At 48.0% G+C, this 10,301-nt stretch overlaps 2 protein-coding genes across 2 annotated transcripts; both read left to right on the top strand.

Moving 5' to 3' along the window:
* The first annotated feature begins 296 nt into the window (after positions 1-296).
* Positions 297-3,822, top strand: LOC310933448 (keratin, type I cytoskeletal 13-like). The gene is made up of 7 exons (XM_083896942.1): positions 297-761; positions 886-968; positions 1,143-1,299; positions 1,622-1,783; positions 1,896-2,021; positions 2,090-2,325; positions 3,465-3,822. Exons 1-7 carry the CDS (start codon positions 342-344, stop codon positions 3,763-3,765), a joined length of 1,485 nt encoding a protein of 494 aa, XP_083753068.1. The 5' UTR covers positions 297-341; the 3' UTR covers positions 3,766-3,822.
* A 3,026-nt stretch (positions 3,823-6,848) lies between these two features.
* LOC310933026 (keratin, type I cytoskeletal 13-like) lies at positions 6,849-9,955 on the top strand (the record flags this gene model as incomplete). Its single annotated transcript, XM_083896449.1, has 7 exons — positions 6,849-7,238; positions 7,350-7,432; positions 8,275-8,431; positions 8,502-8,663; positions 8,825-8,950; positions 9,565-9,785; positions 9,877-9,955. The coding sequence occupies 7 exons, from the start codon at positions 6,849-6,851 to the stop codon at positions 9,953-9,955; spliced, it is 1,218 nt and encodes a 405-aa protein (XP_083752575.1).
* Between the last annotated feature and the right edge of the window lie 346 nt (positions 9,956-10,301).

Genomic DNA, 10,301 nt, shown 5'->3' with positions numbered 1-10,301 from the left:
ATGATGATGATGAAGCTTGGCTTTCACAGATGATCCAGGTCTTAACTCGCTCTCACCTTTCAAAGCTTTGATGAAGCTCCAGCTGATTGTGAAGGTAAAGGGTGGAGACGCATTTCTCAGACACGCCCGACGCTCAGGTCAAAGCAGGACAGGTGTCTCCTCCCAGGTTTGGCAGGAGTTCTCCATCCTCACCTCCTCCTCCTCCTCCTCCTCCTCCTCCTCCTCCTCCCAGACTCACCTAACGGTATAAAACATGGAGGTTTCTCCGAGCTCGTCACTTTCTCCGCTCCAGCTGAAGCAGAAACACCTCGTCCTTTTCCTTCATCACCACAATCATCACCATGTCCAGGATGCGTGGCTTCAGTGGCAGCAGCGGTGGAGGCGGCTTCATGAGCAGCAGCAGGTCCATGTACGGTGGCTCTGGAGGCGCAAATGTCCGGATCTCCACAGGCGGCTCCTCCACGTCCATGTTTGGCGGCGGTGGCGGCGGCGGCAGTGGAGGAGGAGGATATGGCTACGGCTTTGGTGGAGGAGCAGGAGGAGCAGGTGGAGCTGAAGAAATGGACATCTCCACCAACGAGAAGGCCACCATGCAGAACCTGAACGACCGCTTGGCCTCGTACCTGGAGAAAGTTCGTAAACTGGAGGCGGCAAACGCCGAACTGGAGCTGAAGATCCGACAGTTCATGGAGAGCAAGACTTCGCCCTCTGCTCGGGACTACAGCGCCTACTACGCCATGATCGCAGAACTGCAGGGGAAGGTAGGCTGACCTCTGACCTCTGACCTCTGACCCTGTCCTCGTCTGTCCCTGTCCTTGTCTGTCCCTGTGTCCTCCTCGTCCTCCTCGTCCTCCTCACATCATCTCGTCCTTCTTCATGTCTCAGATCCAGGAGGCGACAAAAGTCAACGGTAGCATTTATCTGTCCATCGATAACGCCAAACTGGCCGCCGACGACTTCAGGCTCAAGTGAGTTCATTCATTCTTTCTTTGAAAAAGTTCATGAGTAAATGAAGTCGAGCAGAAGCTTCTCCACGCTGCCCCCTGCAGGTCGAGGTTCTTCGTCACAGTTTAGTAAACGATGACATTAGCTGATGGTTAATTCTCACTGTTAACCTCTGACCTCTGACCTCTGACCCTCAGGTACGAGAATGAACTGGCCATGCGTCAGTCGGTGGAGGCCGACATCGCCGGGCTCAGGAGAGTTCTGGACGAGCTAACGCTGTCCAAGAGCGACCTGGAGATGCAGATCGAAGGTCTGAAGGAGGAGCTGATCTTCCTGAAGAAGAACCACGAGGAGGTCAGTGTCTGTTATTATGGTCTGGATTTACATCAGTTTGAGGAATTGAACCCACAGCAACATCTGGCCCCTCCCACTGAGCCACTGCGGTTCAACCCTAACTCCTGACTTTTTAAACTTCTGCTCACATAAACTTGTACTTTTACTCTCTAAGAATCACTTTAAAGTACTTCATACACAGACTGTGTGCAGGGATTACACCATAATCCTAACCCAGACCAAAGCAAAGCTGTTAATCCGTGTCAAAGATGAAGGTTTTCAGAGACCAACAGCAGGGGTCGCTGTTTCAGAGCGTCAGCGTTAACGTCGTCTCCTCCTCCAGGAGCTGCTGGCATCGCGGACTCAGATGAGCGGTCAGGTGAACGTGGAGGTGGACGCTGCTCCTCAGGAGGATCTGACCAAAGTCCTGGAGGACGTCAGAGAACATTACGAGGCCGTCGCCGCCAAGAGCCGCAAAGATCTGGAGTGTTGGTTTCAGGCTAAGGTGAGGACATCACTGATGACATCATCATCAGCAAACACCAGCCATTTGATCTAAAGGTCAACGTTAGTGACATCTAGTGGTGAATGTTGACGTCTCTGTTCTTGTCAAACAGACAGAACCACTGAGCAAAGAGATCAGCTCCAGCACAGAGACCATCCAGACGTCGTCAACAGAACTCAGCGACCTGAAGCGAATGCTGCAGAGTCTGGAGATCGAGCTGCAGTCTCAGCTCAGCATGGTGAGCCTCACTTCTCTGAAGGTCCGCCTCCAAACCTCAAACACACTCACCTGTTTCCTGTCGTGCAGAAAGCCGGGCTGGAGGGAACGCTGGCCGAGACGCAGAACCGCTACGGCATGCAGCTGACGGGCTTCCAGAACCAGGTGACCATGATGGAGGAGCAGCTGGTCCAGCTGAAGGCCGACCTGGAGAGACAGTCCCAGGAGTATCAGATGCTGCTGGACATCAAGACCAGGCTGGAGATGGAGATCGCCGAGTACAGGAGGCTGCTGGACGGAGAGGGCGGCGGCGGCGGCGGCGGCAGGTGAGACACGTTCAGCTCTGTGAGGGTGAAAGGTCACATGACTCAGGAAAAACTCGTGGTGGGCGTTTTAACGCATTAACGGCGTCAACGTTAACGCACCTTAACGGAAAAAGACGTGAGTGACGTCGTGTTTACGTGACTCCTGATTGTTAAATGAGTCTCTGAAGTTAACGCTAACCTTTAAAAACAGAGACTCACATACGCAGTACACAGGTATGCTAACGTTATTTGTTAGCGCTGCTCTTTTCCTTTAATAAAACAGACCGCTCCAGTTCTGCTGTAGGCTAACGCAAACCGGCACTAAAGGAGCTAACGCAGCTAACTGCTAACGGTGCCTGGACTCCGTTGTCGCGGCACGTAAACATGACGTCATGGAAACGGCGTCATGCGTTACCCTAGTGGCCACCTCCAGAAAACACAAAGGTAAAAAAAAAGCGTTGACCGACATCAGCAACGTGTTCAGGTCTGATAATGAGTGTGTGTTGCGTCACATGACAATAATGACAACGTGTTGTCGTTTAACTCTGTTGTTGTTTTTTGTTCTTTCTGCTCAAACCTCGTGACGTTAAACTAGGTCCATCGTTTGCTAACGGCCTGAGCGTAGCTGTAAGCTAACGTTAGCTAGTTAAGTAGTGCTGTGCAAAAGGTTAACTCAGGTTAACGCATGACGCCGTTTCCATGACGACTGACCGGAAAAAGATGAGTCCGGGGTCCAGGCACCGTTTAGCAGTTAGCTCCGTTAGCTCTGTTAGCTCCTTTTAGCGCCCGTTAGCGTTAGCCTACAGCAGATCTGGAGCGGTCTGTTTTATTAAAGGAAAAGAGCAGCGCTAACAAATAACGTTAGCATACCTGTGTACTGCGTATGTGAGTCTCTGTTTTTAAAGGTTAGCGTTACTTTAGAGACTCATTTAACAATCAGGACTCACGTAAACATGACGTCACTCACGTCTTTTCCCGGGCAGCCATCATGGAAACGCGATGTGCGTTCACGTTGACGCTTTAGCGTTCGATAGCACTCGTTGTTAGCTAAAGGTCTTCATTTATTTTCCTGCGTCAGGTGCGATTGTAAAAGTGAATCAGGGAGAATCATTTGGACTTTTTTGTACAAAGTTTTTCAGTCGATTCTGTTTCTGTTGCAGCGGCGCTGGATACTCCAGCTCCTCCGGGATGTCCTCTGGAATGTCCTCTGGAATGTCCTCTGGAATGTCCTCTGGAATGTCTGGTGGAATGTCTGGTGGGGGGTCTGGTGGGATGTCCTCCGGCTTGTCTTCAGGCATGTCCTCCAGCATGTCCTCCAGCATGTCCTCCTCCGACTCGTCCTCCACCAAACCCGCTGGTCCGATCTCCACCACCAAAACCAAGCAGAGGGTCGTGACGGTGGTGGAGGAGATCGTGGACGGCGTGGTGGTGAGCTCCAAGGAGATCATCCAGGACGCCTAGTGAGCACCAACAGGGGGCGCACTCACTGCTGCGACAAATAAATAAAGATGCAAATGAAAGTCAAAAACCTGTTGTTGTTGTTTTTGTCTACGACTGCAGTTCTTCTCATGGCCACCAGATGATGTTAATGAGTTCCAAAGACAAGACGGAACGTAGCCAATCAGAGTCTTTCATTTCCATGAGGGAGTTATTACAGAGTTATGAGAGAGTTATGAGGGAGTTATTACAGAGTTATGATGTAGTTATGAGGGAGTTATGAGGGAGTTATTACAGAGTTATGAGGGAGTTATTACAGAGTTATGAGGGAGTTATTACAGAGTTATGATGTAGTTATGAGGGAGTTATGAGGGAGTTATTACAGAGTTATGAGGGAGTTATTACAGAGTTATGAGGGAGTTATTACAGAGTTATGAGGGAGTTATTACAGAGTTATGAGGTAGTTATGAGGGAGTTATTACAGAGTTATGATGTAGTTATGAGGGAGTTATGAGAGAGTTATTACAGAGTTATGAGGGAGTTATTACAGAGTTATGAGAGAGATATTACAGAGTTATGATGTAGTTATGAGGGAGTTATGAGAGAGTTATTACAGAGTTATGAGGGAGTTATTACAGAGTTATGAGAGAGTTATTACAGAGTTATGATGTAGTTATGAGGGAGTTATGAGAGAGTTATTACAGAGTTATGAGGGAGTTATTACAGAGTTATGAGAGAGATATTACAGAGTTATGAGGGAGTTATTACAGAGTTATGAGAGAGATATTACAGAGTTATGAGGGAGTTATTACAGTGTTATGAGGGAGTTATTACAGAGTTATGAGAGAGATATTACAGAGTTATGAGAGAGATATTACAGAGTTATGAGGGAGTTATTACAGTGTTATGAGGGAGTTATTACAGAGTTATGAGGGAGTTATTACAGAGTTATGAGAGAGATATTACAGAGTTATGAGGGAGTTATTACAGAGTTATGAGGGAGTTATTACAGTGTTATGAGGGAGTTATTACAGAGTTATGAGGGAGTTATTACAGAGTTATGAGAGTTATTACATAGTTATGAGGGAGTTATTACATAGTTATGAGAGAGTTATTACATAGTTATGAGGGAGTTATTACAGAGTTATGAGAGAGTTATTACAGAGTTATGAGGGAGTTATTAAAGAGTTATGATGTAGTTATGAGGGAGTTATGAGAGAGTTATTACAGAGTTATGATGGAGTTATGAGGGAGTTATTACAGAGTTATGAGGGAGTTATTACAGAGTTATGAGGGAGTTATTAAAGACTTATGATGTAGTTATGAGGGAGTTATGAGAGAGTTATTACAGAGTTATGAGGGAGTTATTACAGAGTTATGATGTAGTTATGAGGGAGTTATTACAGAGTTATGAGGGAGTTATTACAGAGTTATGATGTAGTTATGAGGGAGTTATGAGAGAGTTATTACAGAGTTATGATGGAGTTATTACAGAGTTATGATGTAGTTATGAGGGAGTTATGAGAGAGTTATTACAGAGTTATGAGGGAGTTATTACATGTTTATGATGTAGTTATGAGGGAGTTATGAGAGAGTTATTACAGAGTTATGAGGGAGTTATTACAGAGTTATGAGGGAGTTATTACAGAGTTATGAGGGAGTTATTACAGAGTTATGAGGGAGTTATTACAGAGTTATGATGTAGTTATGAGGGAGTTATGAGAGAGTTATTACAGAGTTATGATGTAGTTATGAGGGAGTTATGAGGGAGTTATTACATAGTTATGAGAGAGTTATTACATAGTTATGAGGGAGTTATTACAGAGTTATGAGAGAGTTATTACAGAGTTATGAGGGAGTTATTACAGAGTTATGAGGGAGTTATTACAGCGTTATGAGGGAGTTATTACACAGTTATTACAGCGTTATGAGGGAGTTATAACAGAGTTATGAGGGAGTTATTACAGCGTTATGAGGGAGTTATTACAGAGTTATGAGGGAGTTATTACAGAGTTATTACACAGTTATTACAGCGTTATGAGGGAGTTATTACAGAGTTATGAGGACAGTTTGTATGAACAGGATTCGCTCACAGACACTAACATGATCACCTTCACTTCCTCATTCACAGCAGAAGAAGCTGAGGCCACGCCCAGTTTCTGTGTGGACTTGTTTGGTTTGTTGTTTGTTGTTTTTTTTAAACTGTATTAAACGCTGAAGACGACGACAACAAGTGCATTTAAGACATGATTGAAGACATCAGAGATGTTTCATTAAAGTATTAACTCTGTTATCAGTGTGTGTGTGTGTGTGTGTGTGTGTGTGTGTGTGTGTGTGTGTGTGTGTGTGTGTGTGTGTGTGTGTGTGTGTGTTGGTTCTGTCTAATTATATCATTTTCATTTTTTTTTACTGGTGGAACTGAAGCTTTGACAGTAAAAATAGTGAGCGTTTATCACCTGGTGAGTTAAGAACTGACGAACAGGTTAGTTAGTGTGAGCAGGTTTGACCTGCAGAGAAAACAGCAGCAGCTCCAGGGCAAATAGCTGTGTGTGTGTGTGTTACACAACATTACACAAGGGGGTCACACACACACACACACACACACACACACACGCAGGTCTGTACGTGCAGGAGAATCCAGGTGAGGGTCTGAGCAGATCCTGGAGGTTTTATATTTTATAGAAAAAGACCTGTGAAAGAAAAAAGACAAAGAAGACATGAGTGACTTAAACACACACACACACAGACACACACACACACACACACACAGTTGTGTCTTGTCATTGTGCAGTACTATGACATTTTCAAATTCCTTGTTGGTTGTTGCTCCTGGTGAATGTTTGTCTTGTCTTTGCCTGAGGCAAGTGTGTGTGTGTGTGTGTGTGTGTGTGTGTGTGTGTGTGTGTGTGTGTGTGTGTGTGTGTGTGTGTGTGTGTGTGTGTGTGTGTGTGTGTGTGTGTGTGTGGTGGGGGTGCAGGACACTGGACCCCTCCCTCACTTTGGAGAAGCATAAAAAGAGCCAGAGTCCAGTCTCTCACTCATTCCCTTGTCTCCAGCCTGAGCAGGACATCTCCACCTCCACCTCCAGCTCCACCTCCAGCTCCACCATGACCTCCTACTCTCGTGCCGTCTCTTACTCCACCGGTGGAAACCGTCTGGGTTCCCTCAGAGCCCCCAGCGTTTATGGTGGTGCCGGTGGCTCTGGAGTGCGGATCTCCAGCAGTAACGCCTCCAGGAGCTACGCCTCAGGCGTCGGTGCAGGAGGCAACATGGGATTCAACCTGGCCGACGGCCTGGACGTGGTCTCTGAGAACAAGAAGTCCACCATGCAGAACCTCAACGACCGTCTGTCCACCTACCTGGACAAGGTCCGCAAGCTGGAGGTGGCCAACAGTGAACTGGAGCTGAAGATCCATCAGTTCCTGGAGAACAAGGCCAAACCTGCAGGACACGACTACTCTGCGTTCCAGGTGGTGATCGGTGACCTGCAGAACCAGGTGAGAGCAAACACCTGAACACCTGCAGCTCAACTGCTGTATTGTGTCTTCATGAGATGAAAAACTTTATTGTACACACGTAATAATGACACTGATATTTGATTCTGGCAGATCTTAGTCGCCACTCGTACAAACGGAGGTTTGTATCTGTCGATCGACAACGCCAAGCTGGCTGCTGACGACTTCAGGGTCAAGTGAGTAAACATCACAAACTCCACGTCACCTGAGACACAGGGCGGAGTCACACAGGCACAGGGCGGAGTCACACAGGCACAGGGGCGGAGTCACACAGGCACAGGGCGGAGTCACACAGGCACAGGGCGGATTCACACAGGCACAGGGGTGGAGTCACACAGGCACAGGGCGGAGTCACACAGGCACAGGGGCGGAGTCACACAGGCACAGGGCCGGAGTCACACAGGCACAGGGGCGGAGTCACACAGGCACAGGGGCGGAGTCACACAGGCACAGGGCGGAGTCACACAGGCACAGGGGCGGAGTCACACAGGCACAGGGCGGAGTCACACAGGCACAGGGGCGGAGTCACACAGACACAGGGCGGAGTCACACAGGCACAGGGGCGGAGACACACAGACACAGGGGCGGAGTCACACAGGCACAGGGCGGAGTCACACAGGCACAGGGCGGAGTCACACAGGCACAGGGCGGAGTCACACAGGCACAGGGGCGGAGTCACACAGGCACAGGGGCGGAGTCACAGGCACAGGGGCGGAGTCACACAGGCACAGGGCGGAGTCACAGGGGCGGAGTCACAGGCACAGGGGCGGAGTCACACAGGCACAGGGGCGGAGTCACACAGGCACAGGGCGGAGTCACAGGGGCGGAGTCACACAGGCACAGGGGCGGAGTCACACAGGCACAGGGCGGAGTCACACAGGCACAGGGGCGGAGTCACACAGGCACAGGGCGGAGTCACACAGGCACAGGGGCGGAGTCACACAGGCACAGGGCGGAGCAGATTGAACAGGAAGTTAGAATCTTCTCACAGAGGAAACTGTGATTGTTTTGTCCTCAGGTATGAGAATGAGCTGGCCATGCGTCAGGGCGTGGAGGCCGACATCGCCGGGCTGAAGAGGGTTCTGGACGATCTGAGTCTGGGAAGATCTGACCTGGAGATGCAGATCGAGGCCTTGAGGGAGGAGCTTATCCAGCTCAAGCAGAACCATCAAGAGGTGACTTTTGTCCTGGTGTTCTAAAGGTTAGTGTTTCTAAAGACTGAGGCTGACCCGTGTGTCTGTGCAGGATCTGCTGGCTCTGCGCTCTCAGATGAGCGGTCAGGTCAACGTGGAGGTGGACGCTGCTCCTCAACAGGACTTATCTGTGACCATGGCGTCCATCAGAGAACACTACGAGAGCGTCGCCGCCAAGAACCGCAGAGACCTGGAGGTGTGGTTCCATGCCAAGGTGAGGTTTTCTGGTTCTCTTCACCACAGGAAGGTGTTTGCTAGCAGCCTCTAGTGGCTGTTAGTATAACTGCAGTACTAACTAGTACTAACTAGTCCTAACTAGTAGAAAGAACATAAAGGAACAGTATAACATAATCACCTTCTCTCTTCCTCCTCCAGACTGATGAGCTGAATAAGGAAGTTGCCGTGAGCACAGAGACTCTGCAGACGTCACGCTCTGAAATCACTGAAGTCAAACGAACGCTGCAGAGTCTGCAGATAGAACTGCAATCACAGCTCAGCATGGTGAGTTCACTCTCTCACTCTCTTCACTCTCTCACTCTCTCACTCTCTCACTCTCTTCACTCTCTTCACTCTCTCACTCTCTCACTCTCTTCACTCTCTTCACTCTCTTCACTCTCTCACTCTCTCACTCTCTTCACTCTCTCACTCTCTCACTCTCTTCACTCTCTCACTCTCTCACTCTCTTCACTCTCTTCACTCTCTCACTCTCTTCACTCTCTCACTCTCTTCACTCTCTTCACTCTCTCACTCTCTTCACTCTCTTCACTCTCTCACTCTCTCACTCTCTTCACTCTCTCACTCTCTTCACTCTCTTCACTCTCTCACTCTCTCCACTCTCTTCACTCTCTCACTCTCTCACTCTCTCACTCTCTTCACTCTCTCACTCTCTCACTCTCTTCACTCTCTTCACTCTCTCACTCTCTCACTCTCTCACTCTCTCACTCTCTTCACTCTCTCACTCTCTTCACTCTCTCACTCTCTCACTCTCTTCACTCTCTCACTCTCTCACTCTCTTCACTCTCTCACTCTCTTCACTCTCTCACTCTCTTCACTCTCTCACTCTCTCACTCTCTCACTCTCTTCACAAACATGAACCTCTCTCTTGGCTCTTTCAGAAAGATTCTCTTGAAGGAACCCTCGCTGAGACCAAAAACAGGTATGCTAACATGCTAGCCTCTTACCAGAGGCAGGTGATAGCTCTGGAGGAGCAGTTATCTAACCTGAGAGCTGACCTGGAGAGACAAGGTCAGGAGTATCAGGTGCTGCTGGACACAAAGACCAGGCTGGAGCTGGAGATCACTGAGTACAGGAGGCTGCTGGACGGAGAGAGTTCAGAGTGAGTCTGAGGAATATATTCATATTATCAATATTTCACTGATTAAAGACAGGAAAGTGACACGTTTGTGTGTTTGTGTGTTTGTGTGCAGTGTGTCCACCACCAGTCGCAGTCGAGTGATCGTCGTCACCAAAGAGATCATCAACGGTCAAGAGATCACAATCTCTTAAAACATCTGCTCATCATCGTTCTCAGGAAAATAAAAGTTCTTCTGATGAACCGACATTTGTGTGTCAGTGTCCGTGATTTACACTACAACTACACAACTACACAACAATCTACACAACTACATAACAATCTACACAACTACACAACAATCTATACAACTACACAACAATCTATACAACTACACAACAATCGATACAACTACACAACAATCTATACAACTACACAACAATCTATACATTTACACAACAATCTATACAACTACACAACAATCTATACATTTACACAACAATCTATACAACTACACAACAATCTACACAACTACACAACAATCTACACAACTACATAACA

Source organism: Microchirus variegatus (genome assembly GCF_963457635.1).
Source record: "Microchirus variegatus genome assembly, chromosome: 10".
NCBI classification, from domain to species: Eukaryota; Metazoa; Chordata; class Actinopteri; order Pleuronectiformes; family Soleidae; genus Microchirus; species Microchirus variegatus.
The sequence above is the reverse complement of the archived record's forward strand: the minus strand, read 5'-3'. Positions and strand labels throughout refer to the sequence as shown.